Source organism: Rhinolophus ferrumequinum, chromosome 17 (genome assembly GCF_004115265.2).
Source record: "Rhinolophus ferrumequinum isolate MPI-CBG mRhiFer1 chromosome 17, mRhiFer1_v1.p, whole genome shotgun sequence".
NCBI lineage: Eukaryota > Metazoa > Chordata > Mammalia > Chiroptera > Rhinolophidae > Rhinolophus > Rhinolophus ferrumequinum.
Window position 1 is genome coordinate 11,853,752 of NC_046300.1, and position 25,053 is coordinate 11,878,804.

At 39.1% G+C, this 25,053-nt stretch overlaps 1 protein-coding gene across 1 annotated transcript in view; it reads left to right on the plus strand.

Annotated features, from left to right (window-relative positions):
- Nucleotides 1-3,553: 3,553 nt before the first annotated feature.
- ULK4 (unc-51 like kinase 4) overlaps nt 3,554-25,053 on the plus strand; it is a 406,569-nt gene continuing 385,069 nt past the window's right edge. Inside the window, exons 1-8 of the mRNA XM_033131526.1 lie at nt 3,554-3,691; nt 7,677-7,870; nt 12,166-12,265; nt 14,149-14,288; nt 16,664-16,826; nt 21,162-21,263; nt 21,897-21,980; nt 23,731-23,806. Of these exons, the coding sequence (XP_032987417.1) occupies nt 7,733-7,870; nt 12,166-12,265; nt 14,149-14,288; nt 16,664-16,826; nt 21,162-21,263; nt 21,897-21,980; nt 23,731-23,806 (803 nt within the window). The 5' untranslated portion in view covers nt 3,554-3,691; nt 7,677-7,732. The remainder of the gene's footprint in view (nt 3,692-7,676; nt 7,871-12,165; nt 12,266-14,148; nt 14,289-16,663; nt 16,827-21,161; nt 21,264-21,896; nt 21,981-23,730; nt 23,807-25,053) is intronic.

A 25,053-nucleotide genomic window follows, 5' to 3' on the forward strand; every position in this document is an offset into this window, starting at 1 on the left:
ATGAATGCTATACCTTTTCATCTCTCTAAAGATATTCATTATAATTTGGAAGTTTCAGTCTGTTTTCGGTGTTGTTTTATTTCCTCTGAATTGCTTTTTTTTGTTTGCTTAGTTTAACCTCTTTCATATTAGTCTTTCCTCACATATCTTAATATTTCTGGCCATGTGTTCCTGTGCAAGAGTAAGGTACTAAAAGCGTCATTCAGAGTTTACTGCACATTTCAGGGTTTACTGACTAGTGAACTTCATTTTGTGGTGAGATAGCTCTTTTATTGGGAGATCTACCCCTCCTGCCAGATGTCAGTATTTTGTCTTGGGCAAGACTCTTTTCCCGAAAAGGAACCTTCCAATCTTTTCACCGATGATTAAATTAGCTGCTGCCATCATTCTTTGCAGGAATGATGGTTCACAAGGCATTTTCTATTCTTCACTACTCCAGGTCCTTTGTTCATGTGGTTTAGAAAGTATTTCCAAGCCACTGAAAGAGAGCCACTGCCTAGGGTGGTGAGGTCAGTTGGTTGTGGAGGTGGAATTCCTTTCCTCCATTACCAAGGTAAGGATTAAAGGACCCAGGACTCACATATTAGTGGCTGAGTTGGGGGTTAATTCTGCTATGGATCCTCTGCTTATCTGCAGCCAATTGCTTTCTGTGTTCCAGAAATGTCTCAGACTTTCCATTTCAGGAGGGTTCCCTTCCTTGTTCTTATGTGCTGTTATGGTTTTAATCTTGATTCAATGACTTGGGTGAGGGTTTGGGAGGCTGTGTGGTAAATTCACGTGTTCAGTTCCTCATTTTGAATCGTGAGTCCAAATTATTCTATGAGGACAGTTATAGCCTTTCCCCAGTGTCCTGTTTTGACTCTCTTCTCAGGAAGTGGAACATCTTTCTTAGGTTCCCCAGTTGTCTCAAGAGTATGTGAATTTCTCCTTCAGCACGGGGCATCATATTTAACTGGATGTATGGAAGAGCAATGCAAGTCTTTATCAGGGTGGATAAACCTGGACTTATAACTCTTCTACCTTTAAAAGCTCTGACCTAAGTGTAGCAGGGTCTATGGAAACTTCTCTGCTGATCCTCCACTCTGAGAGCTTCCCCAGACTATAAACAGACCAGGAGGGCTGACCCTGACTCATTGCCATTCTTGCAGAGCCAGTGTTATTGAACCAGGTATGGCATGATGCTGGCTGCTTATATGGAGGGAACGTGAACAGGAATCACTATGAACTCTTCAGTGTTTACAGTGACACAGCTGTTTACAGCACATGCTGAAGACTCAGGGAATGAATTTCCTTCAGGAATAGACTTTTCCTGACTAAATGGTTTGTTTTTACTTTGTAGCCAGTGAAGACTTAAGGGTTCCGCTTTTTTTTCTGAAAGTAGCCAGAATACATAAAATGCATTTTAGAGCCCACCCTAAAGCACCTGCAGTCAGCCCTTCAGAGGCTTCAAAATATGCATTTTTTTGTTTTGACGTTTCTCCAAAATCCAAGTGAATTTTCTTAATTTGTTTTCCCTTTCCCTAAAAAATTGTTTTTGCTAAGTTTACCTGCATTTTTATTGTTACAATTTTGTATGCTTCTTTGACTGAAGATAATATCTAATAAATGATTTTTTCCCTCTCCTCCGCAATGTCTAACACAGTGCTTTGCCCAAAGAAGGAACTTTTTATGGGACTGAATAGATTCTTTATGATAATCTAGAGATAAGGAAGATGAAGCATAAGCATTTCTGAGAGGAAGAGGTTGTTGGCGTAACTCAGCATTTGGTATTCTTCATGTCAGATTCATTCTTATCAATTAAGAGAATGAAAATCTAAAATTGAGGGGAAGGCAAAGGTGATTCTAAAAGTGCTCAGGAATTGCAGCATTCAAAACATGACGTTCCAGTTCTCCATCCTGCTCAAGAACCTAAAAAGCACTCAACTGTGGTTTTCGACTTTTTTTTTCTTCTTTATTTTTTTTGGGGAACTAATATCCAGGTTTAACCTCTGGACGGACCAAATGGTGGGTACTGAGCTGGGTCATTTGTCTTTTGTGATGCTGTCTTAAAACTGTCTATAGAAGAAGTTCTTAAACTTTTCTGGGTCATTGGTACCTGATTAAACCCATGGACTCTCTAGCCAGAAAAATGCACATGCACATAGTCTCAGCAGGTTCATGTATTGCCCGGAGGCATCCAAGGAACCTCGGCTCAGAAGCACTGGCATTTGATAATTGTTTCTGACATTAATGCTTAGGCTATTTATAAAAACTTGGAATAAACTAGCTATTTCATTTTATGTCTTCCTTAATTAGGGAGTGATCTATGAGGAAACTTTTTTCCATGTCGAAGCCGTTAAATGTAGGCATACCTCGGATATATTGTAGGTTGAGTTCTAGACCACCGCAATAAAGCAAGTATCACAATAAAGTGAGTCTTAATCTTTTTGTTGGTGGAGGGTCTTGCCTTCAATTTGTAAAAAAGGCACCTGTGAAATGGAATAAAGCGAAGCGCAATACAACGAGGTATGCATGTACACAAAATTGACAACAATAGAGAATGTAAGATTCCTGAGAAGCCAGGTAGGGTTAGAAGTCAATGAATAGGGCATGTGATTCCCCTGAGACCAGAGGCACAGCTGTTCCACATACAGGTTTGTCAAGCGTGGTCCCTGATCAGCAACATCCTTATCAGTTAGTAGATCAGATGAGAGAAATGAAAAAATTTGGGCCTCATACATATCTACAGAATCAGAAGATCTGTAGGTAAAGCCCAGCAACGTTTTAACAAGCACTCTAGGTAATTCTGATGCTGAAATTTGAGAATCACTGCTCTAACTTGAATGGAAGGAAGATGATGGGAGGTGGTGCTAACGTGTCTGGGTTGGAATTTGAGGGCTTGAAGCTTTGAAAGTCATAAGCAATCAATCAAGATCGGGGATCTAGTCTGTTTTCTCGGGTACAAGGAGGAAGATAATCTGGCCTGAGCCCTTAGTTATCCAGACTATGTTGCCACGGCCACCTGAGCTCCGGAGGGCATCGGAAAGAAAACGGATGTTAGGAAACGAAGGGTAGTATGAAATGACGAGGACCCAGGATTCCAGAGTCCACAGCTATGCAACTACTGCTCAGGTAGGTTCCGTCTATCCACTGAAAACCCCAATCCAGCCCGGCGAAGGTGGACTAACGGTCCATCACAGCCGCCTACTTCCGGGCCCCAGCCAATAGGAACCCAAACTGCTCAGCCAGTCAGCGCCCTGCGCTGCTTCCGGCGTTCGGCGTGCTGCCCTGGAGACGGGGTGGGCGAATTCAAACCCCGAGGGGTGCTGAACTCGCAAGGCCCTCCGCTGACGCTGAGTCCTGCCTTCCTGCAGCACCTCCTGCCCCGGCCTGCGGTCCTTGGGCTTGTCCTAAGTCGGGCGCGAGGCCGTTTGAATTGTGGGAGGTGCCCTAGCAACCTCACTTCCAGGCCCCAACCAATAGGAACCGAAACTGTCTAGCCAGTCAGCGCCCTGCGCTCTTTCCGGCGTTCTACGTGCTGCCCTGGAGACGGGCTGGGCGAATCCAAACCCCGAGGGGCGCGGGACCCGAACGGCCTCACGCTGCTTCTGCGCGGCCTTGCTTCATTTCTTTGCCCCCGGCCTTTGGCCACTGGACCCGTCCTGGGGGTGCGGTCCAGTGGACCCGCTGCTTCTCTCCACTCAGCCAACAGGTGAGTGGCAGAGGCAGTTTGGGGGGCACGAATATGGGTTCGCGTCTCTGTCAGCCGGCGCTATAGAGACTGCGGGCCCGGAGGGGCGCTGACCACCCACTCACTCACTCTTTTCCCCTCTCCTGCCCTCCTTCAGTCGGTGGATTCTGTGCCCCACGCACCCCTCTCCGCCTCCCTGACGGCTCTGCTTTGTGGTCTCGTTACACTAAAAACCCTACACAACTTTCTCGCGGCTTTGGTTCAGGGCACAAGGGACACCTCTTCTAGGACCTGGGTGCAGGGGGGATTCGAGGCGCTCGGGCTCCAGGCTTCGGGAGATGCGCTTTATGGATGCCCAAGATCGGAGCTGTACCTCCTACAACCTCGGCGGCGCTTCTCGGGTTCTACAGCTGGCTTCGCTGACTGATGTCGCTGGACGTAGGGAGGAGGTGAAAGCGGGCCGTTCGCTGTCCAGGAGCTGCTTGGCGGGGGGTGGGGGTTACGTAGGGACTCAGACTGCACTGTCGAGGTCAGACCACACTCAAAGCCTGCTGTTAATTCGGTTTGTGAAGTGCTGCCAGGAGGAGCACCTGCTGAGTGTTCAGCGTAGTGCCTTGGCTCCTTGTCTGTCTTCGTGAAAGGGTGACTTGGCCTGCGGTGCGCAAAGTGGAGCGTGCATCCTGGGGGCGAGTTAACACAGACTGTCTGATTCCTTAGGTTTGGGCTGGGGGCTGAGAATTTGCAGTTGTATCCAATTCCCAGGTGTTGCTGATACTGCTCGCGAAGGACTGAATGATAGGAAAGTGGGGAGGATTGAGGGGGAAAGTTCCTGCTTTTACTTGCGTGCCCCCATCCACGGGTCTGTTTCAGAGCTTGTTGAATGTTAGCACCTGCCCCCTGAATCTTAACTGCCTCATTTGCTGGTGCGAGTATGTGCGATTTGCTCTGATTTTGGCGTCCCAGATGATACACACAGGTGAACTCGTAGATTGAGAGATTTGAAAGACGCACCACGCTTTTAGAAAATGTAGAAGACTGAACTGTGTCTGGGGATACACACACTTGGGTGAGAAAACTATGACGAAACGCAAGGAAGCAATAACTATGAAAGTCAGAAAAGTGATTACTTTCAGGGAGTAGGAGGAGTTGTGGTTGCGACAGGCTCATGGACGGGTTTCTGGGGTGGCTGGCAAAGCGCTATTCCTGACCTGGGTGGTGATTACAATGTGTCCCTCTGATGATAATTCATTAAACTATACATTGATTTTTGTGGGGTGTTCTGTATTTGTATTTTATTTTACAATTTACAATTTTATTTTACAACGTTTTAAAAATTCATATAGGGAAGTTTAAGGTGAGGAATGTCTGTGGGTTGAGTCAGAAAGAATCTTAAAGTCATAGAATTTCAAATTTGAAAGATAACTTAGAAGATCACCTTGTTTTCTAGGTGAATAATTATTCATTTTACATAAAAACTTAATTTCAGCATCTTATCCTGATGTATCCTTGTGTAGTCAATACGTGAACATTTAATTAAGGTCTCTGTGGGGACAGAGTCCCAGAGAGCAGTTCCCAGGATCTCGACCTCACGTGGAAAGGTGCTGGCTAGTTGGCCATCAGCTGTTACCGGTTAGCCATTAGCCGCTGATATAACTGCCGTGGCTATGTGAGGGGGTTGGTTGGTTGGTTGGCAGAGAAGTGCAGATTGCGGCTAGCAAGTGAGGTTGGTTGGCAGAGTGAAGTGGACCGCAGGTTGCGCATCATATGGAGCCTGCTGGTATCTCCAACCCAGCGGCCAGCGAGACTATAGTGGTATGAACCCCCTTTCCATGGCTCCGTGGGTGTTCCTTTTTGGCCTCACCATATCCTGAGTTCTTATGCGGGCAGCGGGAGCTGAGATCCTGCTTGACAGTCTTTTTTTTCTGGTTTAATAGCTTCTCTATTTTAACATTATTGATTTAATCTTATTTTGGTTATATTACATATTGTGTATTGTTGACCGCTTGCCACATAATTATTCCTGTTTAGGCTGTATTTTGGTGGGTCAGGAGGAGTCAGAATTGATTTCTTTTTAATGAATAGGTTTTAGGGAACAGAGAAATGTAAAACGAACTTAGTTAAAACTGTTCATTAAAAGAAATAGATACTGTGTCCTTTTTTGGTTTCCATTGGTTTAAATTCAGTATTCTCCTATATCTTTTCTAATTAGAATTTAAAAAAATTTCACTGTCAGTAGTCCAATTTCTTCAAATTTGATCTTGATACATACCGGGATTATAATCCAAATAACTAAATGTAATTACTTTATAACACAACTAAATGTAATTACTAGCTTGTATGTTTTTATAGTAGAATTTCCCCCCGTTTTACAGTAAGTTTTAATTTTATTGGAAGATGGAATCATAGAATTCATTATTTCTAGATTCTTAGATTACTGATTCCCTATAATGCGATGAGTCAGTAAACCACTGCCTACTGGCCAGATCTGGCTCTCTGCCTGTTTTTGTACGGCATACAACTGAAGAGGAATAAAATCTAATGTACATCATAATGATTAGAGTCAACAAGAATGTATTATATACTCAAAGTCACTACGAAACTAGATCTTAAATGTTCTCACCATAAAAAAGGAATGATAATTATGTGATGTGAGAGTAATATTAACTAATGCTATGGTAGTAATCATATTACAATATATAAATGTATCAAATAGACACCTTGAACATACACCATGTTACATGTCAATTACATCTCAATAAAACATTGAGATAAAAGTCACGTACTGTAAAATTGACCCTTTTAAAATGTACAATTGAGTGATTTTTAGTGTATTCACAAAGTTGTACAACCGTCAGCATTATTTAATTCCAGTCCAATTTCTTCTGCCCCCAAACAAATCCCATGCCCACTAACTTATTGCTCTTTTACATTCTCTGTTTCTAAGGGATTTCGTTATGGGCTCTGTCTTAAACATAGGCTGTTTTGAAGGAGGATTACCTTACTGCCTGGATAATTTCTGGGACATTTTCTATAGTCTATCATGTATAGTCCTGCCAAAGAGATGCCAATTTAAAAGATATTTTTAGTTGAATAAATACTTTGATTATATTGTTGTGAATATGTTAAGATACTGAATTTACTATTTCACTTCAATTCTAAAAAAATCTAGTCTGATAAAAGAGTACATCAAATCCTTATTCACTTATGAAAATTAGAGGCTTTTGTTGGCCAAGAAAATGAACTCTTTTAATGGCTTATATCATAGATGATGAAGTGGTTGGTTAAAAAAAAATCTTAATTTAAAATAGGAATTAGCAAACTTTTCCTGTAAAGGGCCAGATAGTAAATATTTTATAGTGTGTGAGCAGGCCGTAGGGTTGCTGATCACAACTATTCAACTCTGCCATTGTAGCCTGAAAGCAGCCTTAAACAATATATAAATGAATTCAATGTGGCTGTATTCCAATTAAGTTTTATTTACAAAAACAGACAACAGGTTGAATTTGGCCTAGAACCGTGTAGTTTGCTGATCTCTGACTTTGAATAATTGTGACTTGTACAATCTTTGTGGATTAGATGGAAATACTGTCATTCAATATTTGTTTATAAAGTATTGTCACATCCATTGTCTTATTTGCTTCTCATAATTTGAAGTTTAGTGGGGCATATATTGCCCCACTCATTATACAGATGTTGACACAATGTGCTTTCTATTGTAAGAGAAAGGTATCAAGATACACTGGCTGAAATTGCATTCATTTCCTGATTTTGTTACATTTGTTGGAAACAGCTGTCATTTTCATTATTTTTGTTATGATCTTCTTGATAGGAAGTTGAATATTGGTTTGTAAATTGTTTCTTTTATTTATTTTTCCCTTAGTTTTTTTAATCCTGTAAAAAGAAAGACTCTAGTATCCAATACTTGGTGAATTTTCTGAATTTATAGAATTATTAGATTAAATATTAAATACTGCGTTTATGTGTGTCCTTTTTGTTTACATTTTAGGAACTGGAGATGCTGTTAGGCTGTCACTTTATCCAGTGTGAGAAATTAGCCTGGAGATGGAAAACTTCATTCTGTATGAGGAGATTGGCAGAGGAAGCAAGACCGTTGTCTATAAAGGGAGACGGAAAGGAACAATCAATTTTGTAGCTATTCTGTGCACTGATAAGTGTAAAAGGCCTGAAATAACCAACTGGGTAAGTCAAGTGTGTTTCCCTCCTTCAGCAAAAGACAGAGTTATGATCAGGTTGAATAAGTTGCTTGTAAACAGAAGCCAGTGAACTCACACCGTCAGTCTGGAATGAGCGACCTTCTGTCTGGTTAGTGACACCAGTCCTGAAGAAAGACTAGTGAACCTGCCCAAGTCATTGACAATGTAGGGTTTTGTTTTTTTGGTAATCGTCAGGGGAGATATAGTCTATGTTAGATCACTTACTTTTGAATTTAGTATATGACTATGAAGCTTTCAAAAGGAAGAACTTTTGGTGAGAGTGACTTGGATTTGAAATAGCTGTCAGCTCAGGCTCCTTGGACCAAACCCAACATTCCCCTCACCTCAACTTTTTAAAGAAATTATTGTAAAATACACATAACACAAAATGTACCATCTTAACCATTGTAGAGTATACAGGTCGGTGATATTAAATACATTGCTGTGCAACTATCACCATCTCCAGAAATCTGTTTTTAAAGAGTTAATTTTTTTAGAGAAGTTTCAGATTCATGGTAAAATTAAGAGGAAGGTGTCGAGTTTTCCCATAGACCCCTTGCTCCCACACAGCCTGAGCCTCCCCATTCTCAGTATCCCTACAATAGTGGTGCATTTGTTACGATGGATGAACCCACATTGACAAGTCATTATCCCCCAAAGCCCACAGTTTACATGAGGGTTCACTCTTGTTGTCCATTCTGTGGGTTTGGACAAATGTATAATGACATGTACCCATTGTTGGATCATACAGAAGAGTTTCACTGGCCTACAAATCTGCTGTGCTCTACCTAGTCACTCTTTCCTGTTCTGCCAACATCTGGCACCCACTGATCTTTTCACTGTCTCCATAGTGTTGCCTTTTCCAGAATGTCATATAGTTGGAATCTTACAGAATGCAGCATTTTCAGACGGGCCTCTTTCCCTTAGCAATATGCATTTATTGCCTCCGTGTCTCTTTCTGGTTTGTAGCTCATTTCTTTTTATCACTGAATATTCCTTAGCTTATTTGTTCACCTATTGAAGGGCATCTCGATTGTTTTCAGTTTTGGATAAAGCTGTTACAAACATCTATGTGCAGGTTGTGTGGATATAAGTTTTCAACCACATTGGTAAATACTGAAATTTATAATCTGACTGCTGAATCAGCCAGAACTCCTTTCATCTTGCAAAACTGAAACACTCACTATACACATTAAACAATAATTCCCCATTTCATCTTCCCTCAGCTCCTGGCAACCACCATTCTACTTTCTGTCTCTGAAAGGTACATCATATAAATAGAATCATACAGGATTTGTCTTTTTGTGACTGAATTATTTCACTTAACATAATGTCCTCAAGGCTCATCCATATTGCAGCATGTGTCAGAATTTCTTTTTAAGACTGAATAATATTCCATTATAACACAATTTGCTTAGCCATTCACCTGTCTGTGTGCACGTGAGTTGCCGCCACATTCTATCTATTGTGAATAATGCTGCTATGAACATGAGCGTGCACATATTTCTTTGAGACTCTGCTTTCAATCCTTTCGCTATATACCCAGAAATGGAGTTGCTGGATCCTGTGGTAATTCAGTTTAATTTTTTGAGGAACCAGCATACTGTTTTCCACAGAGGCTGTGTCATTTTACATTTCCACCAACAGTGAATAGGGATCCCATTTCTCCACATACTCACCAACACTTGTTATTTTCCATTTTTGTTTTCTTGAAAATAGCCATTCTAGAAGGAGAGAGGAGACGTTGGCTTTTGAAGGGAGTGTGGATAGTTGAGGGAAGACAGGTATATGGGATGCAAATGAGTTGGTTGATTTGATGCTGGGAGCACGAGGAATGTCTCTCTGGATTAGGTTTTCTCTGAAATGAGAAGGTAAGTCATCAATTAGGAGGTTGGGGAAGGGGAGGCAGTGTTCTAGGAAAGAAATGGGAGTAGTCAGTCACTGGGGCCATTTGAGATCAGGGATCATACGTTGCAGGAGGATCGGTCAGCGTGGTTTGTTCTGCTTCCGCTGCCTGGGTATGTGCAATGGGTGGGGGGTTGGATTGAACCAGAACTGGAGCGCTAGAGTGAGCGAGCTGGAAAGGGAGTGTGTGGGGGTCCCAGACTGGGATGTGTGAAAGCGATTTTGGAGATAATAGTTATTAGTAAAAATCTAGCAATGTTGTCCAATGGAAATATAATTAGGGCTACAAATCTAATTTTAAAGTTTACAGCAGCTACATTAAAAAAATAACTGGGTGAAATTCCTTTTGTTAATGTATTTTATTTAATCCAACATATATATATATATATATATATATAGTGTTATTTCAGCATGCAGTCAATATAAAAATTATTGAGATATTTCTCATTCTTTTTTTAACATGAAGTGTTCAGCATCCGGTGTGCATTTTACACTTAGAGCCCGTCTCGGTTCAGACTAGCCACTTCTCAAGTGCACTGTAGCCCTTTGTGGTTAGCGGCTCCTGTATCTGATAACGCAGGCCCCAGATGGGTGGTTGAGGTGGGGTCGGGGCAAGATTGAGGTTGCTGAGGTCACTCAGCGTCGGAGGAGTAGGTACCTGGCTTAGGTGAGTGATGGGGAGTGTTGGGACCGTGTGCTGTGCCTGACTTCTGTTGGAATTTCCATGCCTCCTTGATTTTTGCATCCCTTCCCCTGCCTGAAGCAGTGGTATCTGTTTAAACATGCTCACCAAATGTCCTCCCCGCCCTCTAATGGCATTATTATTGGGGAAATATTATTGGGGAAATAAAGGTGCTCCTCAGATTCTCTCTTGATCACTCAGATTTTTGGTTTTCTCCTCTTCTGTGTTCTAAGTTATGTGGATTCATTGACCTTTATTTTGTGTTACAGATATGATGAGCCCATTAGTTCCCTGAGTGAACCCTATTCCATTTTAAAACTAGTTCTGTATTTCTGCAAGTTAGGGTCCATTAGTTGGTGTTGAGTGACAGTAAAATTTGTATCTGTTTGTTTTCTTTTCTTTCTTTCTTTCTTTCTTTCTTTTTTTTTTTTTTTTTTTATAAGATAATCAGAAAACAAGTGCTCCGGAGTGCTTTGGTAGTTGTCAGCAATTCTTGGTTTTGATAGTTTGCTAATAATGCACACGTTTTGTGGTTTTAGTTCCCATATTGAATGGGATTTTGAAGGGATGAAGCAAAAATCCCTGAAGTAACATAGTGTGTGTTTTTTTTTTTCAATCAGCAGTTTAATCATTCATCAGACTAGCAGACCATCACGTGGCGCGTTCTGCAAGCCAGTTTGCTCACTGGCTCTTTACAACTTACTGTTTTTTAATGGACAGGCTTTTGCATCTTGATTATTGAGTTTTGAATTCACTCTTGCTTTTGGTGCATTAGTAATCTTATGATCTAATGGAAATGTACTTTTTAAGATCAATGTATTCGTTGTAATCATTCCTCTTTTAATAATCTGGGTGCATTGGTAATAGGATTCACTAAGAGTGTTTTTAAGAAGAACATTGTAGAATCCTTTGAGAGTTCTTTTAAGAATTTTAAAAGTACTATGTCATCATTATTGAAAATTTGGACAATATAGAAAAATGGGTAGAAGAAAAACAACATTTTTCTATTACCTCAAGACAATCACTGTTCTGTTTTGGTTTATTTCTTGAGGTCTTTTTTTTCCTGTGAATTAAGAAAAATAATTTGCTAATTATGATATAAAATGTTGTTTCTTGCCTTTTTCACTTAACATTATAACACTCATTTTTCCATATTGCTGTAAAATAAACATTTTAATGTTGGCTTAATGTTTTGTAAGTTGATATACAACATATTTAATTATTATTGAGCATTTAAGTTGTTTTACTTAGTAAAGGTTTTTTTCCTTTATAAGTATTTCTTTTATCCTGATTTTAAAAGTAGTGTGAACTTAATATAGAAAATAGAAACAAAGAAATAGAAAGAATTACAATTAACACCAGTAATTCTGCTCATAACAACAGCTATTTTGATGTATACCTTCTGGCCATTTTCCTATGAATATTTCTTTTGCAATGTTATAATTACACAAATGCACAAAACTGTGTAGCACAGTTTTTTTTTTAAATCATTTTCAAGATTGTATGCTAAATTAGCATTTTTCCATGTGACCAGCCTTCATAACCATCATTTTGATGTGCATGTAGATTTCCACCAAATGAATTCCACTGTTTTCTTACCCATTTCATTGAGTATTTAGATTTTTTTTTTTTAATAGATGTGAGGATTTTAAGGACTTGTTTTTTTTCAGTGTGAATGCTGTGTGTTTTCATAGGTCCGTCTCACCCATGAAATTAAACACAAGAATATTGTAACTTTTCATGAATGGTATGAAACCAGCAATCATCTCTGGCTAGTAGTGGAACTGTGCACAGGTAAGCAACCTATGTGGTTTTGATAAAACATAGGATGTAGGTTTTTTTATTTTCCTTTCTTCTCTTGAAAATATAAATACTGTTGATATTGGTGACTCTGTTAACTTGAAAATCTGCTTGATGGCTATTAGGGAAGGGTAAAGAGAAAAGATGTTTTGTAAGAGGAGGAAGACTTACGTAAAATTCAATTTGGGGTTAACTTTACTTTGGTATAAAATATTACTAAACCACCCACATCAAAATTTAGAAATATTTCTTAGCGGTAATTTATCAAAAAAGTTTTTCCATTCAATAAAAGCAAAGTATTTTGGGCCACCCAGTTATTAATTAGATTATTAGTTTATAAAATGATTGTCTTTTTATTTTTATGAGCACGATACTTACTCTTTATAAAAACTTAAGCAATATGGAAAAGTATAAGGATGAACCAACAAATACCACCACCTTGGAACAATTAGAGATAACATGTTATAGCTCTTGCTTGGTACAGCTTTCTAGGACTATATACAGTGAGAGAGGTGACTAAAAACAGATATTATCTGGGCTTTTGTTTCAATGTCTTCAGGGAAAAAATGTAACAAGTACCACAGTGAATGTACTTCTGTTTGTACTTTGAGTACATAAAGGATCATGAAATATTAAGATATATAATTGCAAAGTGGCAGTTACAAAATAGTCATGGGGATGTAAAGTACAGCATAGGGAATACAGTCAATAATAATATAGTAACTGTGTATAGTGCCTGGTTGGTACTAGATTTATGGGGGGATCACTTTGTAAGTTATGTAAATGTCTTACCACTATGCTGTACACCTGAAAGTAATATTGAATGTCAACTATAGTTGAAAAATAAATTTAAAGGTATGTTGTAATTATTTCTAGCTTTATGAGTCTTACCTATTATATTGGCACTTAGAATTTATACAACTGAATTATAAAAGAGGTTACTTGGGATAATCATTTATACAGTTGAATCATAGAAGGTTATTTGGAATAATACTTTTTCATTTCATTTTTCTGAATCAGGAGGAGGGTGCTGTGCTTTAATTATGTACGTCCATAGCTGTACAGACTTTTGAGGTGATCAGGGGACTTTCTCAGTATTACTTTTTGCCTCAGGTGTTGTTTTTGACCCCTGACCAGTGTAACAGCATAATTTTATGCCCATGTCTGGTGGTTCTTCACCCACCAAAACAAACCCCCAAATATCTCCTACCTTTATCACAGTAATCCTGAATGAACTTTCAGATGCCAGCTAAGACTTCACGTTTTCTGAACTTGGATCCTGTTGTAATCTTGACCCTTTTAAAAAAATTTGTTTCTGGTACTTAGATGGTAGACACGTGACTGGGACCTTGGAAAGGTATAGAAATAGAATTTCTCGGTGTGTCTGCCGTGGCCCATTATTTCAGTAGGGGTTGTGATGTCCTAACTTAAGGAAAGGAACCATCTTTTTTTGCCAATCAACACTTTGCAGAATGTGACTGAACTTTGCACAGGAATAAATGTGATTATACTTTGCATAATGTGATTTAAGTGTACTGTTTTGGTTTGTGTTTGCCAAAAATTTTTGCAACTGTTCATTTCCCCGAGGGATCTGGAGTGAGAAATCACAGCATGGTGTCATTCTCCCCTCATCCCACCTGCTGGCTTATTGATGGGTCTTCCAGACCTAGCTGCCTGTGCTCCCTGAGCTGGCCCTGGGGCATGGACACAGATTTCCTGCAGGGTGCCTGTCCACTGTGTTTATTCGCATGTGTTTCCTCTGTTAGGCTGTCCAGGTGTACTGATTTGATCATTTTTTAATGCTCAGTATCTGCCAGTCGGAACCTCCCAGAGGCACTATGTAATGTTGCTGGGTTCAAATTTTAATCCACTTGCAGGTGGTTCCTTAGAAACGGTTATAGCCCAAGATAAAAACCTCCCAGAAGATGTTGTGAGAGAATTTGGAATTGACCTGATTTCTGGATTACATCACCTTCATCAGCTTGGCATTCTCTTTTGTGACATTTCTCCTGGGAAGGTAATTCATGAAGTTTTGATTTCCTAACCCCTTGTGTCTTAATTTATAGTGCTTTCTCCAAGGTCTTTTTATTTATATATATATATTTTAGATATAAAACATATTGAAATTTTAAGTTAACATTTTTTTAAATTGTAGGAACCATATAATACTATATTTTAGGTACCTAAATAGCTACTTATTGAAGTATGTACAGGATACAAAGTCTTCCCTCTTTTTAGAGTTCTGAGTATTTATTATTTCTGCCGAGGTCATGATGAGGTCAATACATCTATAAAATAAGACTCTTGGCTCTTAGGGTACGTAATTCCAAGCCATTATTTTAGTTTGATAGTGGCATTCTTGGCTATGTATGTATGATTCCTGATATTATGGAATTCCTGATATTATTTCTTTTTTTTTTGGATAAAACGAATTATCCATGACTAAATGTGCTTCTTGTGTAGCGTCATGGAACCTGCTTAGTTTCTGAGTCACAGTTGGTGCTGACATTTAGAAGCCGTGTGCCCTGGACAAGTCACCCTTTCTCTCTGTGCCTTAGTTTTCTCATCTCTGATATGGAGATAGATATTTTGGGGTGATTGTAAGCCTTCCATATTATATTTAGGTGAAATTTCTGGGACACTTTCTGGTACATAGTGTGCTGTCCTCAGTGACATCTGTTGTTATCTTTATAAGTATACAGTCTCAGGGATTGTCCATGTTACTGGTCTGAGTTGCTACTTTTTCTTTGTTGGATATTTCCTTGTTAAACTTTATTGTAGCCCATCTGTATGAGAACATAATTAAACCTAAAAAAAAACTCCATAAAAACTCTGTGTAATGAATAGAAGTTCTTATTTGTGATAGTCATAAACTTGCCTCCAGTCTACAACCCATTAACTGTGGTTAACAGGCCTGAAAACAGCTATAGACAATATGTAAATACATGGGCATGGCTTTGTTTCAGTAAACCTTTATGGACACAAATTTGAATTTCATATAATTTTCACATGTCAATAAATATTACCATATATTTTTTTCCCCCCAAACATTTAGAAATGTGAAAACCACTGTTAGCTTATGCCTATACGAAAATAGGTAATGTCTGGGATTTGGCCCAGAGGCCCAGCGTGCCAACCTCTGTGTGGGAGTTATTTAATGAGGTCCAGTATCAGCTGTTCATAATCTAGGAAACTAAGGCTGATTTGCAATGTAACCTTTATTCTAGAGCTGGGGTTGGCAGAATTTGGGCAAGATGCCCATTTCTGGAAATGAAGTTTTACTGGAACATAACCACATCCTTTTGTTTATATATTGTTGGTGGCAGCCGATTTGAGCACTTGGGACAAAGACCTTATGGCTTCCAAAGTCTAAAAGATTTACTTATAAAAAAAGAATTGCTTATAAAAAAAGAATTGACCCTTCCCACTGGTTCTCAAAGTGTGCTCCCTGGACCAGTAGCATTGGAAAGGCAGTTCTTGGACCCACCCCAGACCTGTTGAATCAGAAGCTCTGGGGGTAGGAACTTGTAGTTTTTCTTAAGTCTTCCAGGGGATTCTGGTGCTCACAAATGTTGAAAAGACACTGTAGTCTTGTAAAGGACATCCTTAGTATTTGCAACTAGACAGTAAAGGCAAACTTTGAATTGCTTTTAAAAACAAAAGCTACCTGACTCATCGCAACTTCCCAGCAGTATTTTTAATGACTCTGGAGGAAAAAATAAAATAGAACACTGATTCCTGGCATGGTTTCAACAATCAACAGATAACTTCTGATCACAGATTATATTAGCAGACTTGAGCACTTATCACAAGTCAGTCACTATTAAAATCCCTGTGCATGTATAACCTCAATTAAGCTTCACAACAATATGAAGAATTAAGTATAATTTCCCCCATTTTATAGGTGAAGTGACAGATTTAGAAAGGTTAGGTGAATTCTCCAGGTCAGGCTGCCTGTAAGTGGTGGACCTAGGGCTCAAATTCAGATCTTTAACTTCAAAACCCTACTTTTAACTATATATTATATAAACAACACCTTTGGCAGGTGGGTTTTCAAATCCTTCTTCAGCTGTCACTGAGGATTGGAGAGTATAGATTGTTCCATATATATTGTTCTTTCTCCAAAGCCTGGGGTTTCCCTCTGTGGTTATATGATGTGTTCATTCTGCATGTCCGAGACTGGAAAATTTGATATTTGACTCTATTATTGTTATTAAAATGTTAGATTTATTTTTCTTTAACTTTTGAAAAAAGTAGTAAGCATTTAATTTTCTGAATTGTGATGAAGCAAGAAAGCCAGTGGTCAGAGTTCTTTAGTGAGGTTATAAGACGTATTGATGGAGGAGCAAATTGAAGTGGTTTCTGAACACGTTTATTTTTAAATCTTTATAGATACTCTTGGAAGGGCCTGGCACATTGAAGTTTAATAATTTTTGCCTGGCAAAAGTGGAAGGTGAAAATTTGGAAGAGTTCTTTGCTTTGGTGGTAGCAGAAGAAGGAGGAGGTGATAGTGGGGAAAATGTACTGAAGAAAAACATGAAAAGTAGAGTCAAAGGTACGTGGAAAGCTTAACGATCGTAATCGGAGACGTGGGACACCCAAGTCACGTGTTTAGGGAATAATACCAACTTTTCATTTTGCCTTTCAAATAATGTGTTGAAAATAATAATGGAGAAGTCTGGCTATAGAGATGGCTTTGTCCATGGCCTAAAGATTTCCGTGTGGGTCCGATACTGTGTAAGGCATGGGGAACCTCTAACAAAGAAATATCTTACCCTTAGCTTTATATGTCCCTGACCACCCATTAGAACATAAGGAGTGGGGTTTGTCTTGCTTCCTGCTGTACTGTCAGCACTTAGAACAGTGCCTGGCACACACCAGTGACTTACTAGGTACTGTTCAGCATTGTTGAGTATTTGATATTCTTCGATTAAGGAAGAATTTAGGAGTGCATTCTTGGGAGGTTGGTTTGACAGTGTGAGAGGGCCGGGGTGTTAGAATTGCTGTGCTTGAGGGGAGATGGTGAAGTGCTATTTCTGATCCCAGAATTTTTGAGAGGAGTGGGAAAGATCTTTTGTCCTCAAGTTCCCTGTGTAGGTACTTGAGACTAGACCAAAGCTCTCTTCTACTCACCGTGCAGGGAAGGGTGCTGTGAGACAGGGTGGCATCCTGAGGCTCGGTCGTCATGTGGCCTAGGACGAGCGGTATGAAGGACAGGGGTGGGGAGCAACAGTTAACCACAGGCCCCATAAGTATGACCGAAGGAAATGTCACTGTCAGGGCCAGTCTTGCATGCGATAAAGCTTCATGCCCAAGATGAAGGCTTTTGATGTCCCCAAATATCATTTCATAGGATGACTGACATTCTGTGAAAATGAATATCGTGAGCTGTGTTAGTAGAATATTAAGTTCTGAATTATCATTTATGGTTTTAGAAAACCAGGAAGGTGATGTGTTTCAGGAATGCATCTTTGAAGTATTCCCCTTTAGTAAGGGGAAGAGGGCCGTGTTATGGAGGAATAGGCCAGACTTTCTAGCAGTACCGTTCAGTACTTCTGAGCTTAATCTAAGAATAGTCCCCATGATGGGGCAGGTTAGCCTCTTTGACCAAGGATGGAGGACCTCATATTATAACCCTCAGCTCTGACCATCGGGGAACCACCCATGTCATAGGCCACTCACTTTCACATCCCTGTGCCATAAGATAAAAGTAAAAATTAAAACCACTCCTGTGTGTCTGGCGCCTTTGAGAACTTACAGTCTAAGTGCGGTGATGAACAGGTGCTTGAAATAAATGTCTTGCCTTTTGACATCTGCCAGTGGCTGGGTGTTGTGGTAGGATTGATGACTGGTATCTAGGAGATCCTTTATAGCCATAAAGGATCTGTTAACATTGGTGTCAGCCTGAGATATTGATGAACCAAAAAGAGAGAAAAAAACTGGCTCGGCTGAATAAAGGTAGTATTGCAGAGTTTCTCCTAAGGACACCTGAGTTCTGGTCCTGCCTTTGCTTATGTGTAACCTCGAGAGTAATGTCACGTAGCTCTAGAGGTCTTAATTTCCTTTTGGGTAAAGTTAGGGACTTGGACTGGATCATGCATCCCAACCTCCAGGGACAGGAAAGTTATGTAAACAAATGAAGTGCCTGGGGGAGTGGTGGGGGTTATGTGAAACTGGGCTCAGTTCTGACCCTCAGTTCAGTCTTGTTCATTGACTGAGAGAAGCTGGACATCTGGGCTGATTTATGAAATGAGTTTCAAGTTTAGAATCCCCTGGCTTGCAGATTAGAGTTCAAGTTTCCAGATCTGGTCCCCGATTGCCTCTCTGGTCTAGTAGTGGCCATGAGAAGGTACCTCGCTGTTCTTCAACTACATGGAACATAATTAATCAAGGACTGCAGCTACTTGAGAAAATTGCTACTTTTGCTCTGAGGACATATGAGTATGTCCCACGGGCTGCACCCAGCTGACAACCGAGCATGGCACGAATACTAAAAGGCCCATTCCTGGGAGACGCTGATGGACGACTTTGGTTTGGGAATTCTCAATGACCTTCCTGGCCCTTTCTTTTTTTCTTTTTCTTTTTTCTTTTCTTTTCTTTTTTTTTTTTTTTTTTGTGTGTGTGTGTCCTTTGATAGATGACTGGATAAAGAAGTTGTGGTATATATACACAATGGAATACTCTTCTGCCATAAGAAAAGATGAAATAGTGCCATTTGCGACAACATGGGTGCATCTTGAGATTATGCTAAGTGAAATAAGTCAGACAGAAAAAGTCGAGAGCCCTTTCTTATAGTGCATAGAAATCTAGGATATTGCCACTCCATCTTCCTTCCCTCTCTCTTCCCTCAGGGGCCAGTGTGCATTGTGTTTGACTAGCTCACCTCCTTTTCTCACAGATGTTTCCTGTCATAAAATCCTTGCATGGTTAAGCCTGTCTTGGTGTCTGCTTTTCAGAGGATCCAGACTAACATGGTTCGCCCACCATCCCCACCTCCTGTGTGATGCTCTAGCAGCCACGTTTGCAGTTTCCTGAGCGTGTCCAGCTCGCCCGCGTTCTTTCTGTTCTCTTTTCTTGGAGTGTGCTTCCCCTTCTCTTGTTTCCCGGGATTAGCTGTCTGGAGGGAATTATCTTTGTCCCTCTGGTTGGCAGGCTTTTATTGGACTGAATACTTAAGTGTTGGTTCTTCTATTACTGTTACAGTATTCTGTGCATAACTCTGTCATTGAATTTGCCATGCAATAATTACTTTTCTGTGATTGTCTTCCCATTGGCTTGTGAAGGTAGGGACTTTATAGTCATTTGTTCATTACTGAATGTATAATATTAATTTAACATTTATTTATTCAACAGAAATTTTGGCATGTTCTACTGTGTTTTGCTGAAAATAAGACCTAGCCAAACAATCAACTCTAATGCGTCTTTTGGAGCAAAAATTAATATAAGACCTGGTCTTATTTTACTATAATAGAAGACTGGTTCTTATATAAGACCAGGTATAATATAATATAATGTAATATAATACTGGGTCTTATATTAATTTTTGCTACAAAAGATGCATTAGAGCTGATTGTCCCGCTATGTCTTATTTTTGGGGAAACACGGTAAGTACTGGGAATATGGATGTGAACAAACAGACAAAAATCCCTGACCTCACCGAACTTACATTTCTAGTCAGGGAAGACAGACAGACATGAAATTCACATTCAATAAATATCAAGGAAGCACCGGTTAATTGTTGGGCAGGGTCCCTGGGCGTCTTGGGGGGTCTTTGTTTCCTCAGCATCTAGCCATGTGTAGACAAATAGGCCCTCCACAGTGTTGAATGAGTGAGTGTGGGTATGAAATGTGATAGCATAGCAAAAATGTCACATAGAAGACGTTACAACCCTGCATCAGGGTTACAACACACGAGGCTGCTGATCTGGGTGTAATGGGCCCCGTGAGACCGTTTGCTGGAAGGTTTACCTCAGTGGGGTTTTATTTTCCAAGTGATTGGTTATTACTTCATGGAAAGAACATTCTCATTGGGAAATGAGAGGCTTTTAGGTGGAGCGGAAAGATTATGCCCCAGGGAGAGATGAGAACCCTGGGTTTTGGCGGGTGCTCTGTCCCTGCCCAGCTGTGTGACTTCAGGGACGTTAGGGTACCTCCCTAAGCTACAGTTTCTCTCATCAGTAAATAGGGGACTTTCTAGCTCTAGAATTTGGTATTTCTATGCAATCCTAAACTGTGTCTAAAGTACATGTGGTACACATTATACACATGTTCACTAAATATTTCCTGCTGTCCTTCTGCACCCCTGGTAGGATTGTGTGTCCCCATGGCCACCCAAGTGTGAGCGGAAGGGGTGTGAATCACTTTGAAGTGGGGACTTGAAGAACCAGTGCGCAGTTTGCTGCATGCGTTCCCTCTGCCTTGGTGACAGGATGCACGTGTTGAGAAGGAGCCCATTCTCAGCCGGGGGCTTTCAGTGACTGAGGATCAGAGCCCTCTACCTGTGGTGGACATTTAGTTTGAGTAACAAATAAACCTTTGTTAAGCCAGTGGGAATATAGGGTTGTTCCTGCTGCATGACTTAACACATCCTGTTCAAGATAGTAGTATATAGTATAGGCAAAAATTCTTTTCTTTGGACTATTTAAATTGTTAATTTGGAAAAGAATGTACTGAAATCTAACTCAGGTGGGTTTTCAATGTCTGTCTATATTCTCACATAAAACGGAACCTTCAAATTAGGAACATTAAAAAATGTAATTACACGTGAAGTTATATTCATGCGCATGTTTTTCTCCCATATTTTTTCACCTCGTCAGGTGTCTCCTGGGTAGGTTTGTATGGAGAACTATATAAATGCCTAAAAAAGTTTTTTTTGCTGCTTTGTTTTTAGGATCGCTTACGTATACAGCTCCAGAAATTGTGAGGGGTACCGATTTCTCCATCACCAGTGACCTCTGGTCTTTGGGCTGTCTGCTTTATGAGATGTTTTCAGGTGATTACTTTCTGGTTCAGTTTAAAATCATAGCTGCATAAACACAGAGTTTAAAACTGCAATTTGCAAACATTTTACCTATAAGATGTGAAAAAGCTGGTTTTTCTAAATTTTTATATGTACTGGTTTTGGCTGGATTGCTTGGTGTCTAGGCAGAGTTCTTAGGAACTTTTTGATGTAGAGGTATTTTCATGATAATTCATCTGGAATGTTAAAATGTGCCTATTAAAAACTGATTATTGGTAGAAGATCTTGTAAATGGTACTTGTGACTGAATGAGTCTGGTGTGTGCAGTGGCCCATGCAACCCTCTGAACACTGGTCATGGTCCATATGTGAATTTGTATATTTATGAGGATGACAAATTTTGAATTACAGAAATATAAAAATACATATACACTGTGTTTCCCCGCAAATAAGGTCTAGCCGGCCCATCAGCTCTAATAAGTCTTTTGGAGCAAAAATTACTAGACAGTATGCCTAGAATGTACTAGGCATTCAATAATTAGTTATTGCTGCATAAATACATGTTTTATAAATTGTATAATCCTGAACTATGTGCAGTTGAGATTTATTTAGAATTATTGGTATTAGCAAACTATTGTTTACTTGGCAACTTTTCATGTAATTTCAGGAAAACCTCCATTCTTCTCAGAGAGTGTTTCAGAATTAATGGAAAAGATTTTTTATGAAGATCCTTTGCCACCTATTCCAAAAGGTAGGACTTTTAAAATGATAAATGTAGTTAATTTACATTTTACACCGACTAAAGGTATACTTTTATCCAAAGTTTTATTTTTATTGATTCTTAACCCTCCAATTTATATTTTACAAGTAGTCCCAAATTGATATTTTTAGGAATGTTAGCATTTGTTTTGCCATTTTTTTTTTAAAGATACTGGAATGGAAAATGAAGTACTGCTAATAGTTCCCTCATTTAAAAACAAATTATTTTGTGCTCCTATATCAAAGAAGTCTGGTTTAAAGATTTAAAAAATTCAAACTTTTATTTATTTTTTTGTATATGTACTATTTACTTAATTAGGACTCATGTTCTTTGTAGTTATTTCTAGTTAGTGTTTGAATAGGAACAAATCAGGCATTTCTCAGCCCTTATTTTGATGAATCTTCAAGCTACCCTGACAAGTTTCAAAGTCTTTTGAACTAGATATATCTGTAGTACTTTAAAAGTGTTGGAACTTTAATCGTATAAATTGTGATTAATATAACAACCTACCATTAACAATTTTAAGGAAAGAAAAGAAAAACAAAGGGCACAAGCATAATAAAGTACTTTTCAGTGCATCACAAATAAAAAAGTGAATCTTATGACACATAAATGAAAACAGAACTTTGCAAAAAATAATGTGAGTTTTTAGAAGAATAACACTTCCAGCGGTAATTAATGGAAGAACTAGGAATACAGAATATTTTCAATATTTCAAGAATCATCTGAGCCAAAAAAACCCCAAAACTCTTGATATTTTGAAAATAGTCTATATTTTAAAACAAAAAGCTGCATTTCTCATTTTTTTCTTTCATTAACTTTGTCTTAGTTTTTGTAGAAATCAGTCATTCCTATTTCCTATAATGATGACTTCTGTTTTTTTTTTTTTATAAACCATATTGACTATTGTTGTCTCCTACAAGTTAAAGATTTTTATTCAGGAAAGAGAAATCTGAGAATGAAGGGTTTAGAGGCCTGGTGAAGATACCGCTGGTGGCCCATGCTTAGTTCTTTCACAGGGGTCTTCATCAGACTGAGGTCAGAGGCCCAAGCCTAGTTCTTTCCAGGGGTTTTCATCAGGATGGGGTCAGAGGCCCAAGCCTAGTTCTTTCACAGGGTTCTTCATCAGGATGGGGTCAGAGTGCCCAACCGTGTCATCTGCTTTGACGGCTTTGACTTGGGGTGCTTGGCGATGGCTGGTCCTTGCCTTCACAGCCACTTCTCTTAACCATTGCTGATAATTTGGCCATGGTATATATCTGTCTAATTTCAAAAGACAAAACTTGGAGGTTAATGAAATTGGACAGGATCATAATGTGACGTTTATTATTTTTCTGTTAAAAAAATAAAGAGAGGGATTGCAAGTATTTAAATCACAGTGTATTATAAAGCAGAGTTAGTCAAGTTGAGACGACCTCAGAAAAGGAGGCGTAATTAATAGCTGAAGACAAGGGCAGAGTTTGTTAGGCTGGCAGCCCTCACTAGGATTATTCAATAAAGTAATTTTAGAGGTCAGTCGAAACTTAGTTTTCGAGATTCATAGTTTTTGTGGTCTAAGGCAAAATGTTTTTTGTTTGTGTTCCCCTTCCCCCCTCATTAAATGGAGGCTGTAATTGTTATTAATAGATTCAGAGTTGTCTTAAAAATAATTTATGTGCCTAAAATAGTATGACTTTAAATGTTAATGTAGGATATGTATTCATGTACTTTTTTTTTTTTCTTTTTGGGAATTTGTGTGTAGATTCTTCTCTTCCTAAAGCTTCTCCAGACTTTATTAATTTGCTTGATGGTTTACTTCAAAAAGATCCTCAGAAAAGGTAGGTATGGGTTGTAGTTGTTCAAATTACCTTTTTTAGGAAAGAACTCTACATCTACATTGAGCAGTTTCTCTCTGCAGTTGTTTTTAATCATGAGGAATTTTTAAAGTCATTTTCTCAATGTATTAAATAGTTGCCTAGTAGGTTGAAATATTTTTCTTGCAAGTCCCAAATCCCAGCAGTTATTTCTTTCCATTGTAGATTTCAGGCTAATACTGTTTTCGACTATTGAACTAGGGATGATACTGTCAAGACAGTTAATGTAATAACCACTAACTGAGTGGTATTTTAATGTGATATATTTTTGATAGTCCAGTCATATAATGGGGCTATCAAGTGACAGGATAATAGGCACCGTGTGAATTTTCTGTGTTGTAGTGATGTCAGTGAGTTAGAAATTGTGGCCTGGGATGGCAGAGGGGGAAGGGCACGCGGGGAGTGGGGGGCGGTTTCCCTGGCCTGGGAGACGAGCAGCTGGTTTCTAGTTCTGGTTCTGCCACTTAACCAGAATTGGGGTAACGGGGGATGTTTGAGCCAGTATTTGGGATCTATGTTTCAGGGTGCAAAATGATTAATAAATTTAGTGTAGCATATAAAATAGTCCATTCTCTATCTTCACTAAATGTGAGGAAAAACCTGCTGAGGGAAATGGTAATTCTTGTATAAGTTGTAGGCCAAACCTCCTATGCTTATAATAGAATGCTTTTAGGATTAGTGTTATTTTGGTAGATACTTCTAGACGTCTTTTGATAGTATATAAATATACTTAGTTTAGGATTGCATATTTACATTTCCACATATTTATAACCCTGTATTATATGCTTTTTTTTTATGTGTAAATGGGACCACTCCATAAACTAGTTTTTTCTTTCTATATATCTGTTTAGTCATTTTCAATGGCTACAGAATGTACATTTGGTAACCTATTTTTTTTTTAGAGTGCTTCTTGATTTAGACTATCATACGTATAGTGCTACAGTAACTAACCTTTTGTGTATTTTTGTTGTCATTGTTGATAACTTGGACAGTTATCTGTTTTGGATAAATGTCTCAAAGTGGTATTGCTGGCCAGAGGCTGAGAACATTGAAAAGTTTGGTACATTTGCTGCCTTCTAGGAACATGCGCTGGTTCACACTTCCAGAAATGTTAGAAAGCTCTTTCCCTACCGCTGTTACCTATGGTGGTCTTTGCTAATGTTATAAACTTCTGCCAATCTGACAGATGAGAAAGAAATTCTATGTCATTG